This window comes from Nycticebus coucang, chromosome 4, assembly GCF_027406575.1.
Source record: "Nycticebus coucang isolate mNycCou1 chromosome 4, mNycCou1.pri, whole genome shotgun sequence".
Classification (NCBI taxonomy): domain Eukaryota; kingdom Metazoa; phylum Chordata; class Mammalia; order Primates; family Lorisidae; genus Nycticebus; species Nycticebus coucang.
Genome location: NC_069783.1, coordinates 116,445,707 through 116,472,526, shown reverse-complemented (window position 1 = coordinate 116,472,526; position 26,820 = coordinate 116,445,707). Strand labels below are relative to the sequence as shown.

Genomic DNA, 26,820 nt, shown 5'->3' with positions numbered 1-26,820 from the left:
TGAGGCTCGGTCTCCAAAAAAAAAAAAAAGAAAAGAAAATTCCATCAATAATATTAGCAATACTGTTACTCTCCCACTGCCTTCAGATGTAAATGTCTGACACTATTGGTAATATTTTTTAGCAGTGGAAATGTGTGAAAGTAAAAATTAGAAAAATAGAAATTATAGTAATCTCTAAATAAAAATTGCATTGGTATTTGAATCCAGAATGCATACGTATGAGCTTATTTTTTATTTTCCTAGCAATAAAATAGAGCTATCAGATAAATTTCTTGCTTTTAAGAAATTATGAACATAAGTTTTACCTGGGAACGATGTGTCCTAAAATATAGCACTATTCTCTTTAAATTGCTAATTCATGATTATATTAAAGATCTTTTTTAATTTGTTGTATCAATTAAAATTTTCCATCTGGTATAAAAAAACTAAAACTATCAGTACTGAGCAGATGTCTTTGAACTTTTAGACTCAATCAATGGCATATATAAGTGTGGTGAGATATATATCTGTACTTTTTAAATTTTTATTGATTTGAAGGTTTTTAAAAAATAACTGGCATTTGACCTTTTTATTATATAGTTAATTAACATTTATCTTTAAGAATTTATTTAATATCTCCATAATTCCTAATGTTTACTATATTGATATTTTCTCAGAAAAGTATATAGCAAGTTTATACTTTAAAAACTTATAACATGTGCTTCAAAAATGTGAATTCTCTCTCAACTCATTTATTTTCTCCATGAACTAGCAATTAGATGCAAATTATAAGCATAATATCTAAAAGCCTGGACTTAAAATACACGTGCACACACACTCACACATACACAATCTCTTATACTTGGAAAACAAAGACCATAGTCAGGAGAACATTTCCTTTTTCTACTATAGGTAAATGAATTGGTGCAGGTAGAAACATACCTCCGAAGCGAAGGTGTGCTGGTGCGATACTGGTATCCTATTGATATGTTGGAAAGGCCCCCAGCAGGCTACCGAAGGACCGCCACCAATGGGCTGGTCACACTGGACAACACCAACCTTCAAATTCACAGGTAAAATCGAGCCCTTCTTTCTAATGGGTCACAGAAATCCACTTAACCCTATTTTACCATGGGTACCACTTAACCTTGACAAGAAGGCTTTTCCTTTGAAGATAACAGTTAGAAGGAGAGAGGGCAGCTAATAAAGATAACAGCAAAATTGCAGGCATTGGGAAGAAAAGTTGGAGGATCTGGAATCACCTGGTTGGTGGGACATGAATTGTGCTATGAATTGGGGGGACAGAGGTAGCTACAGGTTTGAAGAGTGAAAAAAGTTCAGAAGAGTAAAGCAGGCCAGGCACGGTGGTTCATGCCTGCAGTCCTAGCACTCTGGGAAGCCCAGGCAGGTGGATTGCTTAAGATCAGGAGTTTGAGACCAGTCTGAACAAAGCAAAACCCTGTCTGTACTAAACATAGAAAAAGTAGCCTGGTGTTGTGGCGGGCGCCTGTAGTCCCAGCTACTTGGGAGGTTGAGGCAAGAGGATATCTTGAGCCCAAGAGTTTGAGGTTGCAGTGAGCTGTGACAAGGGCTACAGAGGGAGATTCTATCAGAAAGAAAGAAAGAAAGAAAGGAAGGGAGGGAGGGAGGGTGGGAAGGGAGGAAAGAAGGAAAGAAAGGAAAGAAAGGAAAACAAGAAGAGAAGCTAAGAAGATGTCCAGGCATTGTGTGAGCAGCCAGGTCATTCCTCTGTTAAGCTGAGTAGGTATTGCTTGAGTTCTTGCTTTGCGCCTAGCACCATGTAGGATTCTGGAAGAGAACAGAAGGCACTGTAGGCATGTGCCTACCCTTAGTAGGCTGAAATTTAAATGTCCACCATTACAAATTCTCTTGTGAGTTCTTCCTTTCGGTTTTAAAAGTCCTTGCAAATACCTAAGTGATATCTGAGGCCAAAAAACCCAAAAAAGTTTGTGCAACAATTCAAAGAAAAAGAGAATTAACAAGTGGAGTTCTCTATTAAAGTTTCCATAATCTATTTTTCATGCTATTGCTCTATTAGCCATCACAATTTCTCATCATTTTTTGTCCATTTTGAACCAATGTGAATAAACCTGCAGCCTTGATCTCTCCCTGGAACCCCAGATGCACGTGTCCAGCTGCCTCCTTGCCATCTCCACGTGAATATTGTGTTGCTGTATTTGGGCGGCATTCAGTTCGGTTAGGCACTCAAATTCACAAGCCCAGAATAGGTTCCACTTGACATTACCTTTACTTGACAAGGTACAGGCCAGGAAGCATGGTGTGGCACAAAGGCAATATCATGAGCCTTTCTTCAGCAAGAGGTCTTGCAGTCACCTACACCATAGTTGCACGCTGTTGTCTGATCTCACCCACCCAAGCAGCAACTCAGGTGTAAAGGATAGCTGTCACATGGTGTTCATGTGAAGCCAGTATCTCTTGTGACAAATCCACTTACCTAGTTTTCCAGGAATTCTGGTAAGAGAGACACCCAACTACAAGAGTCACTATACTCTGGAAGTATATACGGGTGCAGCTTGCCGATCTGGTCATCTTTCCAATGAGCAATGCCTAGTAATAGTGCTGATGTTCTTTGCCACATTTTTATGAGAACTAAGCTAATAGCAGTGTAACGAAGGGCAGTCACTTCCCATTCTCCTGTCCCCTCAGCTCCTGACACCACCAATCTATTTCCTCTCTCTGTGGATTTTGTAAATGGAGTCATATAATATGTGACCTTTTGTATCTGGCTTCTGTCACTCAGCATGTTTTGAGGTCCATCCACATGGAGGAAGTTGTCCTTCATTCTTTTTATGGCCAGAAAATGTTCCCTTGTATAGATTTACCAGTAAGTTAATGAACATTTGGGTTGTTCCCACTATGTGGCTGTCTCACATAGTGCTGCTGTGAACATACTTGGACAAGTCTTTTCATTTCTTTTCACAGTGCTTTTTGAGTTGGGAAAAACCAGACATAACAGCATAACTAAATTCTGTGGCTTTTTCTTTAAAACACAAGAGACTCACTTGGGGCATAGAACATGGGCCAGAGGAGAAGTCTGAGGTGCGGCCCTTTCCCTTCAGAGTGACCTGGTTGGGGGTGGGGGCCAGGGCCCCAGTGCGTCTCACCTGCCTTTCCCTTGCAGAGAGCTGCTGCGCTGCGAGGCTGCGCTGGCCAGGCTGTACTGCCGCATGGCCCTGCTTAATATATTCGCCCCCAAGTTGCCTCACCTGTTTACCCGCCTCTTCCACATCCCTGCCATCCGAGACATCACCCTGGAGCACCTGCAGCTGCTGTCCAATCAGCTCCTCGCTCCTCCCCTCCCAGGTAACACTTGGCTTTGCTGTTGTCACTGAACTCAGTGCCAGAATAGACTAGCCCTGACCCCTCACCAGGCCCACAGCGTCTGTTGTGCGTATATACCGCCCCCAACAAGAGGAGGAGGGGAAACTCGGGCACCCTCCACATAGGCAGATGTGGAGACACTGCACCAAGGGACCAGGGTTCCCTTGGCAGTGCTTTCTCAGTCTTTGAATCATAAGGATATTGCGCACTTTAGTCATTATTGAGTTAAGCATTCATTGAGCTTCCAAGCTAATCATGTTTCAAGGAAAATAAAGTATTAATTATGAAACCTGGTCACTGTATTGTTGCCATAGACATCCTATTAGGCATTGGAACAAAAGGAAGATGGCTAGGCATGGTGGCTCTTGCCTGTTACCAAGTCACTTTGGTAGACCAAGGTGGGAGGAGCACTTCATGCCAGGAGTTTGAGAGCAGCCTGGGAAAGAAAGTGAGACCCCCATCTCTATAAAAAACAACAACAATAAGAGAAACATTCCTGTTATCAAACTCCTGCAAAGCAGATATATTCTGTTCATCTGATGCGAGGTGGAGCTAGCTGTCTTAATGAGCCAGCCTGGGTGCCCATGGTGTGAAGCTGTATGTGCTCCCCTGGTGAGCGCCAAGTGATGAGTCCGTCCACAGCCCAGTCTAAGATAAGGGCCCTTTCTGTCTTTCCCTGGCACCTCAGCCTCCAGCCTGTTCCCCTTGATCTCCTAACAACTAAGATGGAAACAAGAGGTGAGGCAGGCAGGGGGCCCCTCCCAAACCCGCTGCAGACTGTACTGGATCTTGGGCTGCGCTTTCTGGCTCCCAGCTGTGAGGTCCCTGATGATGTGTGTGCACTACATCTCCACTGGCCAATTTGAGCACCTGGTATCCACTAACCCACCCCAAGAACTCAGAGCTCTGAAACTGAAATATACCTGGAAAGCTTAAAGCATTGCTTTGTGTTGGTGACCTAACATGTCCCTTTACAGACTGCACTTAGGCACCCGAGCTGTTCCAAGGGTGCTGCTCAAGGTGGGTCAGGGCAGCCAAAAAGTCTCTGGGAAGCCCTGAATCCAAGCAGCCCCACAGTATGTCTTATAGTCTTGGCCTCTACATAGGATTTTATTTTAGGAAACAGTTCTGCTACAAAGAAGAAAACAGAAATTGGCCCGGTGCCATGGCTCACGCCTGTGATCCTACCACTGTGGGAGGCTGAAGCAGGTGGATGCTTGAGCTCAGGAGTTTAAGACCAGCCTGAACAATAGCAAGACCCCATCTCTAAAACTAGCCAGGGGTTGTGGCAGGCACCTGTAGTCCTAGTTACAGGGAGGCTGAGGCAGGAGGATCGTTTGAGCCAAAGAGTTTGAGGTTGTTGTGAGCCATGACGTCTTAGCACTCTACCCAAGGTGACAGAGTTAGACTCTGTCTCAAAAAAAATAAAAAGAAAGAAAGCAGAAATTGGGAGACCACTGATCTCTGGGTCCTATGGGTTATCCAAGACGTCATGTCCCGATAGCCCTGCCAGGCCAGGTTGTCTGGGCGGGTCATTCATAGTCTGTCACTGAGACTCTCCCAGCCACTGCTGCTTTGATGCCTGTCAACTTCTCTTTCTTTTCTGTCCCCAGACGGCACCATCAGCTCTAGCTCCATCCTCCTGGCACAGTCTCTGCAGCATTGCATCCATTCCCAGAACTGTTCCGCCACAGACCTCTTTTACCAGGGCAACTCCCTGACAGTGAGAGAGTGGCTGAACGTGGCCATCACCCGGTCCCTGCACCAGGGCGAGGAGAGCCTTTTGGAGCTGACGAAACAGATCTGCTCTTTCCTACAGGTAGAAATCTATAAAGCTAATGTCCCTTAACTTTGGGTACCATTTTTAATTAGAAGTCTTATTGGTTTGCTAAAATTGACTCTCATTTTTCCCCACAAACCCCTCTTCCCAGCCATTTCCTTTTCTTAAAACCTCTTCTGCTTTGTCTCATTTATAGCTTTCTTCCTTCTGGAGGGCTTTTCTGTCCTCTGACTCTGTCATGTGCTGTGGCAAATCCTCTTTGCCTCCCTTGTGTTTAGTCCTTGGCTTTTCTTATTAAACATCTCTTTGCAGACAGCACCAGAGCAGTTCCCCTCCGAAGAGTTCCCAATTACTGAGTCCAAAGTCAATATGGATGTTAATTTCCCTGGGGCAGCTTTCGTTGTTGTGTCTTGCAAAGAAAGTCAGTCTGGATTCCGCAAAGAGTAAGTTGCTTGTTCTCAAAAATATGGTGATGGGGACAGAAAAACTTAATGCGTTCTGGTGATTATGGTTCTTTCCATATTTCTGCATTTGGGGAATTGGTCTTTATAAAGAATGATCTTGGCTCAGTGCCCATAGCACAGTGGTTACAGCGCCAGCCACATACACCGAAGCTGGCAGGTTTGAACCCAGCCTAGGCCAACTAAGCAACAACGACAACCGCAACAGAAAAATAGCTGGGCGTTCTGTCAGGTGCCTGTAGTCCCAGCTACTTGGGACACTGAGGCAAGAGAATTGCTTAAGTCCAAGAGTTTGAGGTTGCTGTGAGCTGGATGCCATGGCACTCTACCAAGCACCAAGTGAGAGTCTTTGTCAAAAAAAAAAAATTAGGCTCGGCACCTGTAGCTTAGTGGCCAGGGCACCAGCCATGTACCCTGGAGCTGGTGGGTTCAAATGGGCCTGCCAAACAACGACAACTACAACCAAAAAATAGCCGGTGTTGTGGCAGGCACCTGTAGTCCCAGCTACTTGGGAGGCTGAGGCAAGAGAATTGCTTAAGCCCAACAGTTTGAGGTTGCTTTGAGCTGTGGTGCCATGGCACTCTACCCAGGGTGACATTTTGAGACTCTGTCTCAAAAAATAAATAAATAAATAAATATATAAAGAATGATCCTTTTTTTTTTTTTTTTTGGAGACAGAGTCTCACTCTATTGCGCTTGGTAGAGTGCCGTAACGTCATAGCTCACAGCAACCTCCAACTCTTGAGCTTAAGTGATTCTCTTGCCTCAGCCTCCTGAGTAGCTGGGACCACAGGCACCTACCACAACCCGACTACTTTTTGTTGCAGTTGCCACTGCTGTTTTAGCTGGCTGGGGTCGGGCTTGAGCCTGCCACCCTCAGTATATGGGGTGGCGCCCTACCCACTGAGTCACAGGCGCTGCCCCATAAAGAATGATCTTCTAAAATGTAGTGAAGTGACTTCTGCCCAGTTTTCATTTAACTTCCTCTGCGGAAAATACGTTGTTCCCTCGTCCTGGTGTATGCAGCTGGCTTCTGTATTAACATCCATCCCTCCTCCTCAGCTCCTCTCTGTACAAGGCACCATGGGCGCGGGTGCTCGTGTATGGGCTTGGCCACAAAGTGAAGCGGAATGGCCAGCTGAACCTCATTGAGGCTGCCTGCTACCCTCGGGATGCATCCCCAGCCAACACTGGGCTCGCTCCTCCCCCCACCGCCGACCAGTACCCCTCTGTGGTCCTCTCCACAGACAGGGTACACATCAAACTGGGTGAGTCTCCATCAGCTCTTGCTGACAAGAACAGCTGTGAGTCTTTCTCTGTTTACCTTCTTTTTGAAGATTCAAATAATTTTTTACCTTGTATGTTCCAATTTCTGTTGATAAAGACGAGGTCTGCTTGTCACAGTGTTCCTCACATTCAGGAGGCCTAGAAGATGTCCCCCAGACCACAGTGGGGCTTTCCTTTCTTTTCATAAATGGGCGCTGGGATGCTGACTCTTTAGAGTGATCTACACAGAGCAGTCTCAGCCTTATGGCCAAATCTGTCTGTGATAATCCCAGTTACTGTTCCTCAAGGCCTGGCCCTGACCACAGCGGGTATCTGCTCTCCTTCTAAGTGGGAGCCTAACTGCTCTCACCTCCCAGGCAGCTTTTGTGAAGCTTCACAGTTTTAGTCTGCCCTGTAAACCCTGAAGCTGTCGCTGCCTGTCCTCTTATGTACCAAAGCCAGCTTCCTCTGAGTATGTACAGGAAGGAAAGGAAATCACAGTCACTTCCACTGCTTGGCAGGTTTCACAAGAAGACTGTTAAACATGTTTGCCAGAAGATATACAGTAGAACCTCTGTAAGTTGACCATCCAAGGGACTGTAACAAACCGGTCAACATATAGAGGTGGTCAATATAAGGAACTAGGCCTGCCGTGCTGATACACACATGTAGTACTCGTCTGGTCTATGAAAATTAGGTCAGTTTGAGGTTGTCAATGGAAGGGAGGTGGTCAGCTGTGGAGATGCTATAAGATTGGGATTCTCAGACAAAAAAAAAATGTGCTTTGGCTTCTCCACAGCCCTAGTCCTTAGGGACATTCCATCTTTAGGGAATAAATTAAAAGGCATTTCTTAAGTGATTTGGTCATTGCTACACAACTTTATGATCTCTTTTTATTAGACTGCTTTTTCATAGTTTTTTGCCTATATTAGCTGTTTTAACTTTATATTAAAAACAGAAGATCTCAGTCTTAACTATCACTCCATAATTATCACCATATTAACATTTAGCCCAAAATGAACAAGTCCATCTGGTCCCTTCCAGCCTGTCTGAAGCCTCTGATGCTCTGGCTCATGTCTGACCAGTGGTGCACTGTAAGATGTGAGGATGAAAAGGCTTGGGGACCTCTCACTGGATGCAGCTTTAGTCAGATAGAGGCCACAGCAATGGCAGAAAGTAATATTCTGGAATCAAACCCCAAGGTCCTTGTAGTGCCGTTAGTCTTGGGGACACCTTGCTGGTGAACTGTATAAATTCAGCCATCCAGAAGGACTGATCGTTGCTTTATCAAGCTGAGAATTACTCCAGTGAAGCATCTTTTAATGTATGACTTAATTGTCCCCATTCTGGATCATGTGGCTGGTATTTAACTGAATGGGGAGCATCTGTCCTTCTCAGTGGAAGTGACTGAGATTTCCTTTCCTTCCCATTGCTGCCCTTTGTTTCATTGCCACCCCTGTAAGTAGACTCCCTCTCCCCTGTCCCTGCAGCTAACGTCTGGAGGGCTGAGGAATTCCATTTCTTCCACCTGGAGCAGATGCATGGTGGACTTTCTGGTGCTGCTTCTCCATGCACATCTGGCAGGGCCTGGGGGGCTGATTTGCATCAGGTATGACAACTCACACACCCTTTCCTCTTGGGTGCTTCTTCCAGGGGTGTCCCCACCTCCCGGAGCTGTGCTGGTGTTACACTCTCTGCCCCTGGAGTTCCCACTGGCTATGGCTTTTGCGGAGCAGCTGCTGTCCTGGAAATCAGAAGATGGGGAAGGGAAATCCGAAGATGAGCCTGACACTATCCCAACATCTGTCCTCCTACAGGTGGTGGAGCTGCTAGGTGAGGCTTTCCTCCCCTCGAGATTAGGGTGGGGGCAGGGACGGGGGGATGTCATGATGCCTAAAGAAAGAACTTGGATTAAGGATACCCTGAGTCTAGGAGTCTCAAAAGAGAAAAAAAAAAACTAATAAACATTTAACTCTTTTTAATTTTTCTTTCCTTTCTTTCTTTTTTCTTTTTTTGAGATAGGGTTTCACTCTCTTACAGAGGCTAGCATTCAGTGGCATCATCATAGCTCGCAGCAACTTCAAACTCCTGCTTCAAATGATCCTCCTGCCTCAGCCTTTCAAGTATCCGGGACTATAGGCACCCACCACACCCAGCTAATTTTTTTTATTTTTTGTAGAGATGGGGTCTTCTTTTCTTGCCCAGGCTGGTCTTGAGCTCTTGGCCTCAATCAATCCTCCTGCCTCAGCCTCCCAAATAAACACTGAAGTTTAATTAATGATGTGACTGCTTAAGTGTTTAGGGATAAAACGCCAATGCCTACAAAATTATTTTGAAATAATCAAAAACTAAAGTAGGTTTATGGATGGATAGAAGGATGAATAGAATATGTAATAAAGCAAATACAGCAACATGTTAATGGTAGAATCTAGATGGTTCCTTTCTTCAACTTTTCTATATTTTTAAATGTTTTCATAATGAAATGGTGGAGGGAAAAAAATGTTACAAACTCAGATTCCCTCAGAGTTCAATCAGATCACATAAATGAGAGAAATAAAGGAGGAAGTTGGGTTGGGGGAACCTCAGTGAGCTGAGGGCATGTGACCTGTCAGATGGCCAGTGAGTTCCTGGCCATGCCCACAGCCACATGAGAATGTGGCCTCCATCCTACTAGAGCTATAATTTCTTATTTCAAGAAAAAACAAGAATCTGGATTTTGATGTGAATTTTCCAGCTTTAATTTGCATTAAGTAAGTCAAATTATTTAAAACACCCCCTAGTAGGGGGAGAAGTAAGCAGGGAACCACTGCCTGGGAACAAGTCCGAGTTCATGGACCACTGTGTGCAATTTTTGTGGAGAAGAATTCTCTCCAAGGTCACCCTCTTACATGAATGTCAAATGTTAAAGAAAGGACCAGGAAGGACGCAACACAAGCAGTTCCAGCAGCTCAGCTCTGGACCCCAGCGCACAGAGGGGCATTGGCACTTTTTTTCTATGACACCCCACATTCCAGGACAATAGCAAGCTTATTTCACATCAGAATTCTCAAACAGTGTCACTCTTGAGAGAGCAGGACTTAGTAAGTCAGGCCCTCATGACTCCCCATCAGTGGTCTTTGCCCTGTACTAGACCCATCTGGATGCCATGGGCGAGGGCCTTGGCCATTCATGGTCCCTGATAGCTTCTCACATAACGTGAGCTTTCCTTGCTTCCACTTGGTTCCAGGTCACATGAATATGTGAATATAAGATACACACCCTGTATGAAGGGGACCTTCACACAAACATGTAATCTATCTTGTGATTTTTTTTTTTAATTATTTTTATTTTTTTAGAGACAGAGTCTCACTTTATTGCCCTCGGTAGAGTGCCGTGGCGTCACTCAGCTCACAGCAACCTCGAACTCCTGAACTTAGGTGATTCTCTTGCCTCAGCCTCCCAAGTAGCTGGGACTACAGGCGCCCACCACAACACCTGGCTATTTTTTTGTTGTTGCAATTTGGCCGGGGCTGGGTTCAAACCGCCACCCTCAGTATATAGGGCTGGCACTCTACCCGCTGAGCCACAGGCGCTGCCCCATCTTGCGATTCTTGACAGTATTTCCTGAACTTCATTCTCATGCCACCTTTATGTGGTTTGGGCACAACCATGAATTGTGCCTTTCAGCATTTATTTAATAGCTTCTATTGCAATTCTTTTTCTTTAAGCTTAAATTTACTTTTAAGGAAAGCTTTATATCACTACTCTAAATGAAAAATTAATATCCCTTGGCATAACTAAAAGATAACCATAAAAGTAAGCACAAGGAAAATAAATAGTTGCTGTTATAAAACTGTAGCTGCTTTGTCAAAGGCCCAGGGTTTCTGGTCCACTCTCTGTTTAGAGTATACCAGCCCCAAAGTAAGGCTTTTTGTTAGCATAATCAGGATTAAAAGGAGTTAAAAAGGAACAGTGTTTCCAGATGTGTTTCTGTGCTCTTTGGTAAAATTGAATTTCCTTGTATTCCCCATGGTACCATCTGTGCTTTAGGAAACACTGTTCCAGTTACTTACCTCCAACTCTCTGGATAGCCTTTCATGGCAGAAAAAAACAATGTTTTGCCTGAGCCCTGCCATGGACACTGGGACTCCCCGGGCTCCTCTCTGTGGGCCAGGCTGCCAGTGCTCTCTCTGGCAGCTGTGTGACCTTTGGCCAGTGCTTCAGTTCTGAGCCTCTGTTTCTTCACCTGTGAGATGGGGGTGTATTATGTAGGAACTATTCACAGGGTTGTTTTCAGGGCCTGGCATAGAACAGTGCCTGGCACAGAAGGAGCAGTGCATGAGTACTTGCTGTTATTTTCTATTTGCCTCAGGAAACTTTCTGTGGACCACAGACATGGCGGCCTGCGTGAAGGAGCTCGTCTTCCATCTCCTGGCAGAGCTCCTACGCACGGTGCACGCCCTGGAGCAGAGGAGGCACCCAGCCGGCCTGTCCTCCTCCATTGCCCTCCAGCTGAACCCCTGTCTGGCCATGCTGATGGCCTTGCAGTCAGAGCTCCATAAGCTGTATGACGAGGAGACTCAGAGCTGGGCCTCAGGAGGCACCTGTGGGGGCGCTGGGGCGGTAGCAGCCAGCGACCAGGGCAGGTTCTCTACATATTTTCACGCACTGATGGAAGGGTGCCTGGCAGTAGCTGAAGTAACCCTGCCTACCAACATGAGTGTCACAGCCAGCGGGGTGACCTCAGCAACCACCCCTAACCTCAGTGACTCGTCCTCCTCCTCCTCGTCCTCCCCGGGTCAGACCCCACAGAGCCCCAGCCTCCTGTCCAAGAGGAAAAAAGTCAAGATGAAGCGGGAAAAAGCCTCCTCCTCGGGGAAGCGCCAGTCCCCCCGCACAGTGGAGTCAGATGCCTCTGTGCTCAGCATCGGGGGCAGCAAGCCCGAGGACATGCTGTGGTTCCATCGTGCACTCACCCTGCTCATCATCCTCCGGCACCTCACCAGGAAGGACCCCCAGGGTCTGGGTGTGACGAGTGACGCCATTGCTGATGCCTGCCAGGCCCTGGTGGGCCCCACCGCCCACAGCCGCTTGCTGGTGATCTCCGGAATCCCCACCCACCTGGACGAGGGCATCGTCAGAGGTGCCATCCGCAAGGCCTGCAATGCCCACGGCGGGGTCTTCAAAGATGAGATCTACATTCCACTGCAGGAAGAAGACCCCAAAAAGCCGAAAGACAAGGCTGAGGGTGGTGACGGGAAAGCTGAGCCAGAGAAGACCCTGGCCTTCCCTGGCACAGACAGCCTGGAGGTGAGCACGTCCAGCAGCCTGACCCCTGCCATGAGCATCAGCGCGTCTGCCTCCACCAGCCAGGCCTCTATCTGCAGCTCCCAAGGCATCTCGCAGACCGTCAGTGACTTGTCTGTGGACCCGCTGCTCTCAGGCCTAGAGCTGCCCATCCCTCCTGGCTTGCTGGAACCCCATGTGGTGTCCAGCCAGGAGAGCCTGGACATCTCCCTGTGTAGTACCGGCAGCCTAGGCAGCCTGGGCAGCCTGGGGGAGCCACTGGACAATGCAGAGACAGCCTCAGCGTCAGACATGGGCTCCATGTACACCATGACATCCCTGGACGGCCAGCCCCTCACAGCACGCCCCATCAAAGGCTTTGCAGTCGTGGAGGTAACAGCTCTCAAGCTTTGGCAGCCAATTCGAATCTGCCAAGCCTCTTTAAACCTTCCCTAGTTATTTCTTACTAGGTAATGTGAGAGCACGTAGGGGCTTCTCATGGCAGCTTTTGGAAAGTGCACAGGGTGGCTGTTGAAGGTAACATCTAAGAGTGATATCATGCCTGATGTTGTGAAGTTAATGCAGTCACTGCTCTATGTGGCCAGCCCAGGGCTTAGGAAGCTGATCTTCCCTGGTGGCTGGCCTTTCCCAAATGTGTTCCAGCTCATAGCCCCACCCAGGTATTCCAGAGTGGCCTTGGGTTGTTTTCAGCATTGCCAGTGGCAGGAGGGACTTCACTGAGTAGAACAGAAGCACTGTTTTGTTCCAGTGATTCTGTTCTCAGCGATTCTGAGTTTTGGATGGCAAGCATGCTGTCGGGTGATAGTCCCACTCAAGATCCTACATGTTTGTGTCTCCTCATGTAGAAAGCCTGCATCCAAGGCTGGGCACATTGGCTCATGCCTGTAATCCTAGCACTCTGGGAGGCTCAGGTGGGTGGATTGCTTGAGCTCAGGAGTTTAAGACCAGCCTGAACTAGGGCAAGACCCTGTCTCTAAAAATAACTGGGTGTTGTGGTGGGTGCCTGTAGTCCCAGATACTTCAGAGGCTGAGGCAAGAGGATTGCTTGAGCCCAAGAGTTGGAGGTTGCTGTGAGCTATGACACCATGGCACTCTACCCAGGGTGACAGAGTGAGACTCTCTCTCAGAAAAGAAAAAAAGTAATCCAGTGTCTTCATGAACCTTTGCCTAACAGGAGCTACACTCAAAAGTCCAAACTCCCCTCTCCCTTATTTGATACATAGAGAAAAGTGCAGTGCAGAGAATTGCACTGCTTTACTCTCCAAAAGGAGAGCCCAAGGGTCACGTGGTTAGTTTCGTTCCTGGAATCACTTCTTTTAATCCACTAGCCTCCTTCCCCAGGACTTCATCAGAGCCAGGCATCAGAGTATAGACACAGACCTGGGCAGGTTTAGCAACAGAGATTCCCAGTTGAGTTATTCTCCTAAAAGTCACCATTTTTGGCACTTAGGGAAAGTTTCCCAGCAAGGCCAGCTTGCCTGCATCAGACTGCTCCCACTGCTCCCGAGAGGCAGAAGTTTTCAGGGAAGGGAGGGAGGGGGAAAGTTCACTCATGTGAATGACTGGTCACTTCATTTAATCCTGGCCCTTTTCTTTGTTCACACAGATCAGATCCCGAGCCAAAATCGAGAAAATTCGAGCCAGTTTATTTAATAATAATGATTTGATTGGTTTGTCAAGTTTGGATGGTGACGATGAACTGATGGAAATGTCAACAGAAGAGATTCTAACCGTATCTGTAGTGAATCAGAGTTTGTTTGACACTCAAGGGAGCCCAGGGTTAGAAGATTATTTTAATGATAAGTCAATTAAAGGTGGGTTATGGATTTTTTTTTTATTAATAGGCTTTTTGTAGCTGTTTTAGACTTGCAGAAAAAAAATTGAGTGAAATCTCTCCCCCGCCTCCAATTTCCCCTATTTTTAACATGTAGCGTTAAAGAGGAACTTGCAGCCATTCCTGGAGTTAAAGATTTTGAAAATTCAGGGAGTGGTGGGACAAGAGGTTGATTGTTTACCGACAGTGGCTGACTACATGTTCATATGATATAAAGAGAACATTCTGGACCCTCTCCCAGCTGTAGACCTGCTGTGTTTCAGCTGGAGATAGCCTGGAATGTTCAGCTGAGGGCTTGCGTTCAAGTCTTTTTTTTTTTTTTTTTGGTCTAGCCAGGCTGCCCCTTGTTCAAGTTCAAGTGTATCTATTTTGTTCTGTCTTGTGTAGCTGGGATGATGTACCATGCACATTACTGGTAATTATTTGTCTATATGTTTGAGGACAGCTAATGCTTCACCTTGTTCCTTAAAAAGAGAAACAGTTCTATTCCCTTTTCCACAAAAGTCCTAGTTTCCATCCCTCTTGTCATCCTGGTGGGGTTTTTGTGGGGTGGATCCTGTCTGCTTTCATATAATACCAAGTGTCTATCCAGGACCCAGAGCCCTAATGAAGCCCCCAGAAAGCTGAGTCTAGCAGAAGGCTCCCGTCTAAGGCCAATCTCACCTCAAGCTTCACTTTAGAAACAGAAAAAGTTTTTCTTTTTATAATTAACGACAGTTCTATATGTCATTGTTTTTATTTTATGTAAGTCTTTCTCAGAATTTCTAATTATGTCACTTTTTAAAAATTAATAGTTTGAAATTTCATAATAGAGTTATTAAGTTGTTTTGTATTTTCCAATACAAAAATTATACATTGAGGAGGGGGTTTACTGTTTCAAATTATTATCCCCAATCATGAAATTTGGAAACATTCCCTCAAATCTGGGATCAGGGTAAGATAAGTGAGGTCTTCAGCACAGAAATGAAAAAAAAGTCTGGGTGCTGTGGCTCACGCCTGTAATCCTAGCACTCTGGGAGGCTGAGGCGGGTGGATGGCTTGAGCTCATGAGTTTGAGATCAGCCTGAGCAAGAGCAAGACCCCGTCTCTACTAAAAATGGAAACCTGAGGCAAGTAGATCACTTGAGCCCAAGAATTTGAGGTTGCTATGAGCTGTGACGCCAAGGCACTCTACCATTGGTGACAAAGTACAACTGTCTCAAAAAAAAAGGAAACCTTAGGAAGATAAATCATATTTTAATTCAGTATTTTTAAAGTCTAAATTAATGGAAAATACCCATGATGAACAAAGTATTAAAATTCCAAATAAAGACAGGATAAATAGTATTGATCCTTTCTTTTATCTCGGGCTCTGATACAGCTTGTCTCAGCACTGTTAATATTTTGTTCATCAGAAGTTGTTTTTGCAGGGCAGTGCCCATAGCTTGGTGTGTAGGGCACCAGCCATATACACCAAGGCTGGTGGGTCTGAACCCAGCCCAGGCCAGCTAAAATCAACAATGACAACTGCAAGAAAAAATAGCCAGGTGTTGTGGCAGGCACCTGTAGTCCCAGCTACTCTGGAGGCTGAGGCAAGAGAATCACTTAAACCCAAGAGGTTGCTGCAAGCTGTGATACCACGGCACTCTACCCAGGGCAACATAGTGAGACTCTGTCTCAAAACATAAAAGGATAATAAATAAATAAATAAAATCGCTTTTGCATTATGTTGAACTTTTTAAAATATTGCTTTGGCCAGGCACAGTGGCTCACGTCTGTAATTCTAGCACTCTGGGAGGCTGAGATGGGGTATAGAGGGAGATTCCTTGAGCTCAGGAGTTCAAGACCAGCCTGAGCAACAGCAAGACACCATCTCTAAAATTAGCTGGGCATTGTGGCAGGCACCTGTAGTCCCAGCTACCTGGGAGGCTGAGACAAGAGATCTCTTGAGCTCAAGAGTTTTGAGTTTGCTGTGAGCTATGATGCCATAGCACTGGACCCAGACTGTCTCTCAAAAAAAAAAAAAAAAAATTACTTGCTGACTGAATTTTTGGGTGTCACCTTAAATCTTGCCTGGATTGAGGGAAGGCCTTTGTGGCCCTCTCCCTCATCCCTACCCTGTCCGCTGTCTATTTTACCCACTCAGTTCTCAACTGCCCGGACAGTAGAGGAGGCGTGTAACATATACTTTACGGGAAGCCTGTGGTCATTCTCGGCCATTATTATTGCTTTCCTAGTCTTTTTGTACTTCAGATCTGAATCTAGTTTGATTATGTCACAGTCAAGCCTTCACAGAGGGTACTTGGTCTTTGGTAAGTGTGTGTTTGCCCCGTTGTTGCCACCTGCATTCACATGAGATTCCTTTAAGTTGGGGCTCCACTGAGTCAGCTTTGAGGGCTCAACTCTCCTCTCCCACACACTTGCCACCTCCTCAGCCAGTGGGGCCTGGCCTGGGCCAGACTCCCTGAGAGGGATGAGGGCCAGAGGGACTGTGGGGAATGGGCAGGAGGGAGAAGGCAGTGACAAGCCAGTGGAGCTTCCCCTCAGGAAAGGCAAGAGCATCTGTGGAGTGCTTGCTTGGGGGCAGAAATAGTAAATATTTTCTCTGGTGCTTGTGGACACTTATATCACAGAAAGCTGTCTTTCTTTCTTTCTTTCTTTCTTTTTTTTTTTTGAGACAGAGTCTCGCTTTGTCACCCTTGATAGAGTGCTGTGGCATCATAGCTCATAGCAATCTCCAACTCTTAGGATCAAGAGATTCTCTTGGGGCAGTGTCTACAGCTCAAGGAGTAGGGCTCCCGCCCCTTATACTGGAGGTTGTGGGTTCAAACCCGGCCCTGGCCAAAAACTGAAAAGAAAAAAAGAGAGAGAAAGATTCTCTTGTCTCAGCCTCCTAAGTAGCTGGGACTACAGGCTCCCGCCACAATGCCTAGCTGTTTTTAGAGGCGAGGTCTCCCTCTGGCTCAGGCTGGTCTTGAACCTGTGAGCTCAGGTAATCCACCCGTCTCAGTCTCATAGAGTGCTAGGATTACAGGCGTGAGCTACCACGCCCAGCCCCGGTAGAAAACTTTCCTTTTGCACCTGTTCATTGCTCCAGTTTTGAAACCCGTTTCCTAATAATGCAGTAGCCTGTTTAGCACCTTGTACTTTTCTGGTTGTCTGTCTTTTTGTTCCTTTGGAGTTGGCCTTCACATACATGTTACTGAAGTTAGGATAGGCCAAACTGCTGAAATAAATAGATCCTAGAGGGCAGTGGCTCAAGCCAATGGAAGTTTATTTCCTGCAGATGTAAGGGTCCAGGGTAAATGCTGGGGTGCACTATCCTGTGCCTGCCTTCTCCATGGGGCCAGTGGAAGGGTGAGAGCAGAGAACAGCCTGGTTCCGACATGGCCCACATACCCTGGGAAGAGCGTCTTCACAGGGCCGCACTTTACAGCAGGGAGGGCCTGAGGTGTGTGCCCAGAGGAGGGGAGGCTGGCTTTGGTGGGCTAAGAGTCCATGGCCACCTTTCACAAATAAAGAGTTTATAAAAAGTAAATATCATGCTTGCAGGGTTTGTCCTGACATAGTGTGTTCACAGCAGAATTGTTTTGCCCTCCCTCCATCTGTAACAGGAGAGAAGCTGGTGCCAGGGGCCAGAGAGGTTCTGACGGAAATATTTAAGAGCTGTGCCCTTTCAGAGCAGACGCTGAGCCTGACACCAGCAAAGCCCATCAGAGTCTCTGACATTTATCTTAGCAAAGAACAGATCAACTCCCAGACCCCAGGCAACCTTCTCCACCTCTTCTTCACCAACGTCCGGCCTCCAAAAAAAGTGCTGGAGGACCAGCTCACCCAGGTAGCCGCTCCTTCCCCACCAAGCCTGTGCTGGGCTTAAGGTGCCTGTAGGGTGAACCTGAGAACCCCCTGTCCACTGTGCTCTGCAGATCCTAAGGAAATACGGTGTTCCGAAGCCCAAGTTTGACAAGAGCAAGTACAGCAAAGCTGGGAAGGAGCAGCATCCTGTGAAGGTGGTGAGCACCAAGCGGCCCATCACCAAGCCCCCCGCCAAGGACAAGGCCGTGCTCAACAGTGTCAGGTATGCACCCCAAGGAGCTCAGGAAAATGGCCTGAGAGTGTCCTTCGAGCAGGTGGACTGGAAGGCAGGCAGCTCTTCAAGAAGAGTCAGGCTCTTTTTTCCTCCTCTGCCAGGATCCTTCCAGATCTAAGCTTCATCTGCTGATTGTTTCATTTTATCCACAAGTATAGTAAAATCTGGACCACACAGGCTGGAAAGCAGTTTCTAAATGATCTGACCTAGGAAAATATTTAGCTGGGGTACAGTGGCACATGTTTATAGTCCCAGCTATAAGAATTAAGGTGGCAGGATCACTTGAGCTCGGGGGTTTGTGGCCACCTGAGAAACATAACAAGACTCCATCTCTAAAAATACCTAAAAAGCACAGAATGTTAAAATCTACTTTTTTTCACCACACAAATAATGCATAATTATTGTGGGAAGATTAGAAAGTATATACATACCTAATGGAAAAAATTGGATTACCCCACAATTGCAACTACTTTTAACATTTTTACATGTATGTGTTCTTACATTTTGAATAAGATGGTATAAAATTCAAAAGCATATACAGTGGAAAGCTATTTCCCTTCACCTCCATCCTTAAGCTTTGAATTTGCTCTCCCTGAGATTGCCGAAGTTACTTCTGTAGCCTCCCAGAACTTTTCTCTGAGTATACAAGTAAGTATACATATACGTAAATGCTGGGACTGCACGTGATGTCTGTACCTTGCCAGTTCTGTTTCATACTAAACTTGAGGATCATTTCAGATCAGTACAAAAAACTCCCCATTCCTTTCTTTTAAATGGCTACCTAATATTCCACCTGTGTGCCTAATAGAATTTTCTTTAGATGCAGATTTATGACTCTTTTGAGTAGTCACATCAACTCTGAGAACAAAGTAGCATCCAGTAGGAGTCTCTAGAGAAACTGTTTAAATGGCCAGAAAAATAATTCATCTTTTTACTAATTCACTATGTAGAAATAGTGTTTCTAAATCAGCACTGCCCAGCAGAACTTGCTATGTTGGTGGAATTCGGTGCCATTTCTCTGTGCCATTAGCCACATCGTGTGATGGAGCATTGGAAATGTGGCAAGTACAGACAAGGAACTGAATTTGTGATTTCATTTCATTGCATTTAACTTTAAGGAGCTGCATCTGGCTTGTGGACAGCTTATAAGATAGTACAGCTCTGAAGTACACAGAAAGAATGTCCAGGAAAAGTAACTTCAAGATTTTTCACATTTCAGCTGGGTGCGAAGGCTTACGCCTGTAATCCCAGCACTTAAGAGGCCGAGGCAGGTGGATTGCCTGAGCTCAGAGCAAGATCTCATCTCTAAAAATAACTGGGCTTTGTAGTGGGTTCCTGTGGTCCCAGCTATTTGGGAGGCTGAGACAAGAGTCACTTAAGCCCAAGAGTTTGAGATTACTGTGAGCTATGATGCCACGGCACTCTACCAAAGGCAACAAAGTGAGACTCTGTCTCAACAAAAAAAAAGATTTTTCACATTTCATCAATTTGTCTTCATAATTTGCTCAGTAAACTTTTCTAGAACAAAGGCAATCTTGAGCCTAGTCACGTCTGAACCATAAGCCATAAATTGGGGTGGAGGGTTGAATTAATGCCTGTGTGAGGTTCTATATTTCTTCTGTCAGGGGGAGATGTGACCGTGTGCCATTCTAACTCCACTACTTCGGTCTACAGCAGGACTGCCTTAAGTGAAAAGAAACCAACTGTGAAGCCAAAGTCACCAGAAAAGAGCAAACCAGATGAAAAGGACCCAGAAAAGTCACCCACCAAAAAACAAGAAGGTGAATGAACAGCTCGGGCCTGATGTGGGCTTAGGGACCTGCTTCCGTCCTGGAGACAGGGAGGTGGGAAATGAGCCTCTTTCCTTTTCCTGACAGGCTGTTCTCCCAGTGGGATGCTCTGGGTACCCTGCTTAGGCAGGGCAGCATTTCCAAAGACACTGCAAAATATCTCTGGCCAATGCTCCTTAATTGTCCCAGGATGCCATCTTTGATGACTATGAACTCAGGGGGGTAAAAATGGCAGTTCCAGAAATGCCACATACTGAAGATGAAAAATAGATGATTGTGACTGCTAAGTAAAGACTTGGGAATCTGTTTGGAAATCTTTTGCTAGAAGGCACTTGCCTAAGCTAGTGACCTGCTCTGGGGGGCAGTAGAACCAAAGCTTCCAAAAAGCCCAAGCAAGGTTGGAGAAAGCTATTCTCCTTGTCAGAAAACTGCTGTCAGTCAGCAATGTTTTGGAGATACACAGAAAGAAGGGATATGGGGAAGCCACTGCACTGTTTGATGACCAGCCTGTTGAGGTGAGGCAGAGACCTGGTCACATGAAGGGTTATGCGTGTCCTGTAAGCAGTGTGTAGAGAAGCAAAATGACAGTCCCAGAGTTACAGGAGGTAGGAGGGGGGCGGGAGGATGAGGCCTTGAGAGAGAGGCCGTGACAAGAGCGTGCTGAGAGGCCCAGTTTGTGTGCAGTTCTTACCATAGTCCTGACACTCTGAATACTTTTCCATCAGTCCCTGAGGAAAAATACCTGACCTTGGAAGGATTTCACAAATTTGTTATTGACCGTGCCAAGCAAGACATCCGCAGTGTCTGGAGAGCGATTCTGTCCTGCGGTTATGACCTTCATTTTGAGAGGTAAGCAGGTTGCTCCTCAACCAGTTGATACCGTGTGTAGAAATAGTTTTTCAGCCCCTAGATGCTTTGCCAAGAAGATACTTTCTGGGGAGTCAGTCTATCCCCCTCATTTATAATATTGGCTTTGTGAGTTATTTCCTAATGTTTCTTAATTAAGTGGGTTTTCTAACCCATTTATAAACAAATCCTGTCCTTTCCCCAAACTTTTGACTTAGGGATTATATTGGTCAGCTAGGGCTGCTGTAGGGCACCATGGGCTGTGTGGCTTCAACAGCAGGAATTTATTTTCTCACAGTTCTAGAGGCTGGAAGTTGAAAATCATGGGTTGGTTTCTCCTGAGGTGTCTCTTCCTGGGTCACAGATGCCACCTTCTTGCTGTCCCCTCATATGGCCTGCTCTTGGGCTGTGTGTCTGTATGTTGGTCTCCTCATCTGTGAGGAGGGGACCTATCAGGTGAAAGTCCACACGTAGGACCTCATTTAAGCTTAACTACCTCTTTAAAGGCCCTGCCTCCAAATATAGTCACAAAAAACGACAACAAAAGACAAAATCACCCTGAAATTAGGGATTCAACATGAGAATCAGGAGGAACACAATTCAGTCCATCACAGATGCTTTCTGGGATCACACTTTCCCCTTTCTCCATTGCTCTCTGTCCCTTCTGGGCAGAGGCATAGCAAGGTCTCCAGGTGAAATTTGGCTTCCCCTTTGAAACAAGGTATTTGCAAAACAAAAGAAACCACCCGTTGGCGCCTGTGGCTCAAAGGACAGGGCACTGGCTCCATATGCCGGAAGTGGTAGGTTCAAACCCAGCCCCAGCCATAAAAACTGCACAAATAAATAAATAAATAAATAAAAGAAACCACCCTGCTCTCCCTCTGTAGGCCTTTTCAGCCTTGCCCACAGTAAGACGTATGAACCTGATATCACCATAAATGGCTGCCAGATGCAAGCTTTTCTACAAATCCATTTTCTGAATTGGGAAATTGTTGACTGCCTGGTGTCAGCATTTAGTATGTTCAGTAAAGGCCCAGAGTCCACCCCTGAATGAGTCTTGGCTCCATGGTAGCAGGGACATGTTTTCTGACCTTGTTTTAGAAATCAATAACAAGGGTGACTTTGAGGGTTTTGTTGAGAAGTTTTGTGTTTTTTCATAGATTTAGGGGGCACAAGTGTTTTTTCTTACATGGATGTATTAAATATTCTGAAGTCAGCGCTTTTAGTGTACCTGTCTCCAGAGTGGTGATAGGTAGACTTTTGAATCACTTATTTTGGACTAGAAACTAGATTCTAAGTAGAAAAGGAACAAATTGGGCTACAAATTGAATCTGAAGTAACACTTTGTAATAGCTAAAAGGGATTGTTCATAGAGCCCTGTTGGGCCTTGGTGATGCCCTAACACAGCCTTCCTCCTCCCCACAGAGTGAGCCAGCCTAGAGATCTACGAGGGGACCCTCCAAGTAGAGGGATGGTCCCCTTCTAAAGGAGACTTAGATCTCTCTCTGAGCATTTATGGGTGGGACAGAGGTGGCCTGTAGGGAGGAGAGACCTGATGTCACCTCCTCCCACCTCCCTGAGATAGCCCCTCCCAGGGTGGTATGCCCAACATAAGGCATGGCCTACTTGGGCAGCCATAGGCTCTGGAACTAGAGGCCCTGCCAGGTGCCTGCCACCTGCCTTTCCTGGGCTAACAGCATAATGTTTGTGGAATAAGGACATACAGGCTAACTGAAAACTTCACACAGTCTATACAGACACAAAGTATCCATGCCCTGAGGTCCTGTTATGTGGTGCCACACAGCCTTACTGGGGAATATCACAGGAAACATTTCTGCCAACATTTTTCTGGAGGTAGATTTTCTTCAGTCCTGTCAAGACAAATTGCTCTGCACTCTGCTTTTTTCATTTTTCCACATCATTCCATATTATTCCACTTGATCATTTCTGTGGCCATCTAGTATTCCATTCTGAGGGATGGTGTAATTTATTCAGCTAATCCCCTGGTGACAGAAACTTGAGCTATGTGTGATGTTGCTGTAATGACTCAACCCTGCAGCAAGACCATCACAAGTTTGCCTTGGCTGGGAGCTCCAGGAGCTCTGCAGGTGAATCCTGGAATGGGATTTCTGGGACAAAGATAGTGGTGTCAGTGACACCAGTAGTTGATACTGTGTGTTTGGAATTTGCCAAGCACCATGCTGTGTGCTTCACAGCCATCGTCTCGTTAATTTTTTGTGACAACACATGAGGCTGGTGCTCTAATGAGCTCTGTTTTATGAGCTCAGAAAATGGGTGCATTTTTGTCTGTGTCATTCCCTATCTAGTGTCGATTTCACCCCAGGACTCCATACAGCCCATGCACAGAGGGATGCATGTTACCAAACTCTCCAGAAGGTGGCACCCTATTCATACGCCCTCCAGTGTGCCCGGCCGGCTTCTTTGGAAAGAGCTTTTTTCCAAGCACCAAGCAACAAGGCCAGGCTGTCTTCTGAATGAACCTGGGGACCTGGGATTTTTGCTCTGTAAGAGGAAGCCAGCAATCACCCTAGCAGACACCCCATCACCACGCTCTTCTCCCCCTCCCGTCTGTAGGTGTGCTTGCATAGACGTCCGACACGCACAGAAGGCATCAAGGAAATGGACCCTGGAGATGGACGTGGCACTTGTGCAGTACATCAATCGGCTGTGCCGCCACCTTGCCATCACCCCCGCACGACTCCATCCCCATGAAGTGTATCTGGACCCTGCAGATGCAGCTGACCCCAGAGTGGCCTGTCTTTTGAGTATGTGGCTCCCAAGGCTATCCCTTCCCCTAATGTCCAGTGAGGGCTTGAGGTGTTCAAAGGGCTAGATTGAAGACATGCTTATGAACACCCATCATGAGCCAGGTGTACGAAGAAGAGGGAGATGAAGAAACGGAGGGAGAGAAAGGCAAAGAGCCGGGATTGTGGCCAGATTAGCCTGAGGCCTTTTTGATGCTCATTACAACTAAACCAAGCCACAGATACAGAAATGCAGGGGTTGGACTGCCCCCTCTGAGGCCAGGCTGCCGTGGCACGTGAGAATGGTCAGGCAGTCTAATACCTGCAGTGGAGGCCTTAGCCCTCCTAACAAAGGGACATGTGCTTTTTCATTAAATACCACGAAGGCACACACAAAATAAGCCGTTAATTCTCAGACATCCCCTTGGAGAATAAGCCCTGTTACAATAGGCCCTGTACACATGTACCACAGGCTGTGCTCAGCCGCTCACCTCATCTGCAACAGGTGCAGAGCTCTGCTTCTGTCTGGATGCCAAGGAGGCAAAGGTGGCAAGAATTGGGCCCTGACTTCCAGAGGAGACAGATTTGGGAATGAATAAGAAAAATGTGCCCATGGCATGATTTCCTGGTTTTGATACATGACCTCACCATTAAGGGAAACTGGGTGCAAAGTATGCAGGACTCTTGTTTTTTTTTTGCAATTTTCTAGAATCTATAATTATTTCAAAATAAGGAATTAAAAATATAGCCGGGCGTTGTGGCGGGCGCCTATAGTCCCAGCTACTCGGGAGGCTGAGGCAAGAGAATCACTTAAGCCATAAAGTGAAACTCTGTCTCTACAAAAAAAAAATAATAATAATAATAATAATACAGTCTACAGCCCTGGCATGGCCCAAAGGAAGGCTGGGGGCCTTGGATTCCATAGGAGTCAGCACCTCTCGTTCGGCTGGCCCAAGGCCTCCCCTTTCTGTCTGTGTGGTAATAATAGTGGAAGGAATGGATGCGCAGGCACACAGGGCCACTTACTTACTGACAGTACCTCCAGAGTCTCCGGTATAAAATCCAGTGTGGAGAGCCTCCTGATCCCACTCCAGGTGGCCCTCGCCAATGATAGGGACTGCCTAGGTGTATTTGCAAACTAAGTATCTCAGCCTGACCACCTCGTGCCCTGCAGATGTGCCCATCGAGAGCCTGCGCCTGCGCTTTGCCCTGCTCCAGTCACTCAACACCACACTGGAGACCTTCTTCCTGCCCCTGGTGGAGCTACGCCAGACCACCATGTATACTCACAGCATCGCTGCCCTGCTGAAGGAGGCCAAAGGTCAGTGTCCAGGCCTGCCCTGGCTGGCAGAAAGAGAGAGGTGACCTTCAAGATGCCAGGGCCATGGTGGCTCACACCTGTAATCCTAGCATTCTGGGAGGCCAAGGCCTGTGGATTCCTTGAACTCAGGAGTTCGAGACCAGCCTGAGCAAGAGCAAGACCCCATCTCTAAAAATTAGCCAGGTGTGGTGCTGTGTGCTGAGTAGTCCCAGCTACTCAGGAGGCTGAAGCAAGAGAATCACTTGAACCCAAGAGTCTGAGATTGCTGTGAGCTATGATGCCACAGCACTCTAGCAAAGGTGACAAAGTGAGACTCTGTCTCCCCCTCCCCTACAAAAAAAATGCAAGGGCCAAAGCCCAGGAGCAAGGTCCTCTGGCTATCACTTGGCCTCCAGGAAGACAGTCTCACCCCCACCCTCCATCTGGTAAGCAATAGACCCACCCAAGGGAAATTAATTATAAAAGCAACATAATGCTCTGAAAACATTCCACTTATTTTAAATGTTTTCAAATTATTTAAAAATCTATAAAATCAAAGCTCTCATTATCCAGCCCCCACATCCCTATATCCCAGAGGTGACCATTGTTAACATATGATTATTTGTCCTTCCAGACTTTTCTATTCATATGCAAATAGACGTACATGCATATGTAGGTTTTTTTCCCTTTTTTTGATTAAAAATCAAAATCACTTTTCATACTCTATTCTGTAACTCTAGCTTGTTTGCATTGTACTGCAAGCTAGGTATCCCTGGGCCTGACAAGAGTCAAAGGAAAAATTCAGTTAGACTTTGGATACCAGCAGGTCCTCCACAGCATTAGGGCCAGTCGTCCTGCCAGCAGCAGACACTGTGTAACTCACCCCAGGGCCTGAAGGGCATCAGAAGACCCCATGGGGACAGCAGGGGCCTCAGGGGGACTCAGAAGGAATGGACGCAGCCTATCTAGCCCCTCTCCCTCACTTCTCTCTCAGGGCTGGTATTCTATGACACAAAAGTGACAGTGATGAATCGAGTTCTGAACGCCACTGTGCAGAGGACAGCAGACCACGCAGCACCAGAGATCACCTTGGACCCACTGGAAATTGTGGGAGGTGAGGTTGGCTATAGAGACCAAAAAATGTGAGCTAGCAGGGCCTGAACAAACTAGTGAATTTCTTGAACTTGAAAGATGCTTCCATAAGAAGTAAGCCCAAGCCGGTACAGCAGTTTGGAGTCACTGTGCCCTAGCATCCATTGGTGTGGCAGGAAGAGAGAACTCGGCTCTCTGTGGAGTCAGGCCTTTCCTCCCATGGCACCTTGGCCACACCCAGTTGCAAGTAAGGGGGATGTACACTTTGTTCTTTCTGATCAGCCATGTACTTGCCAAAAACAGAGATTCTGGCATCAAAGAAGAGGGGGAGAGTGGTTGTTGGGGAAACAACCAGGAGTCTCTGCCATGGTCCTTAAACAGACAAACGTGACAGACAGAAGCAGGAGGAAATTAGAGGGGAACCAGGGTGGGAAGGTCGAGGAAGGACCTCCCCAAAGAAGCAATTGGAAGGAGCCAACCACTTGAAGACCAGAGGAGGCAGGTTCTAGGCAGAGGGAACCACATGTGCTAAGCACAGAAGGTTTGAAAATGTTCTTCTTTTTTTTGAGACAGAGTCTCATTGTGCCTCCCTTGGTAGGGTGCTGTGGCATCACAGCTCACAGCAACTTTAAACTCTTGGGCTTAAGCAATTCTCTTGCTCTTGCTTCAGCCTCCCAAGTAGCTGGGACTACAGGCGCCTGCCACAACACCTGGCTAGTTTTTGTCAGTTGTTGTTGTTGTTGTCATCTTTGTTGTTTAGCAGGCCCGGGCCAGGTTCAAATCCACCAGCCCCAGTGTATGTGGCCCGTGCCCTGACCACTGAGCTACGGGCACTGAATCTGAAGATGCTCTAAGAGTAGAGCGAAGGCGAAGGCACAGGGGGACAAACGAGAGGGCAGATTGGAGACGAAGCCTGCCAGGGCAGGTTCTGCCTTGGAGGGCAGGGCAGAGGATGGCCACAGGAGGTTTTGAGCAGCTCCTCTCTCACT

The 26,820-nt window shown here is 46.7% G+C and overlaps 1 protein-coding gene across 6 annotated transcripts in view; it reads left to right on the top strand.

Annotated features, from left to right (window-relative positions):
* The window catches only part of HECTD4 (HECT domain E3 ubiquitin protein ligase 4), a 213,402-nt gene that overhangs the window by 178,023 nt on the left and 8,559 nt on the right, over window positions 1–26,820 (top strand). For 4 of the 6 annotated variants that reach the window (XM_053588942.1, XM_053588943.1, XM_053588941.1 and 1 more), the window contains exons 55-69: window positions 892–1,052; window positions 3,143–3,324; window positions 4,956–5,161; window positions 5,435–5,565; window positions 6,646–6,851; window positions 8,503–8,682; window positions 11,201–12,507; window positions 13,742–13,949; window positions 17,563–17,786; window positions 17,875–18,026; window positions 19,713–19,819; window positions 20,554–20,677; window positions 23,270–23,460; window positions 24,614–24,760; window positions 25,734–25,853. In XM_053588942.1, the coding sequence (XP_053444917.1) occupies window positions 892–1,052; window positions 3,143–3,324; window positions 4,956–5,161; window positions 5,435–5,565; window positions 6,646–6,851; window positions 8,503–8,682; window positions 11,201–12,507; window positions 13,742–13,949; window positions 17,563–17,786; window positions 17,875–18,026; window positions 19,713–19,819; window positions 20,554–20,677; window positions 23,270–23,460; window positions 24,614–24,760; window positions 25,734–25,853 (3,646 nt within the window). Of the gene's footprint in view, window positions 1–891; window positions 1,053–3,142; window positions 3,325–4,955; window positions 5,162–5,434; window positions 5,566–6,645; window positions 6,852–8,502; window positions 8,683–11,200; window positions 12,508–13,741; window positions 13,950–17,562; window positions 17,787–17,874; window positions 18,027–19,663; window positions 19,820–20,553; window positions 20,678–23,269; window positions 23,461–24,613; window positions 24,761–25,733; window positions 25,854–26,820 lie in introns of those variants that run through there. The other 2 variants (XM_053588940.1, XM_053588944.1) reach the window with 2 other exon arrangements.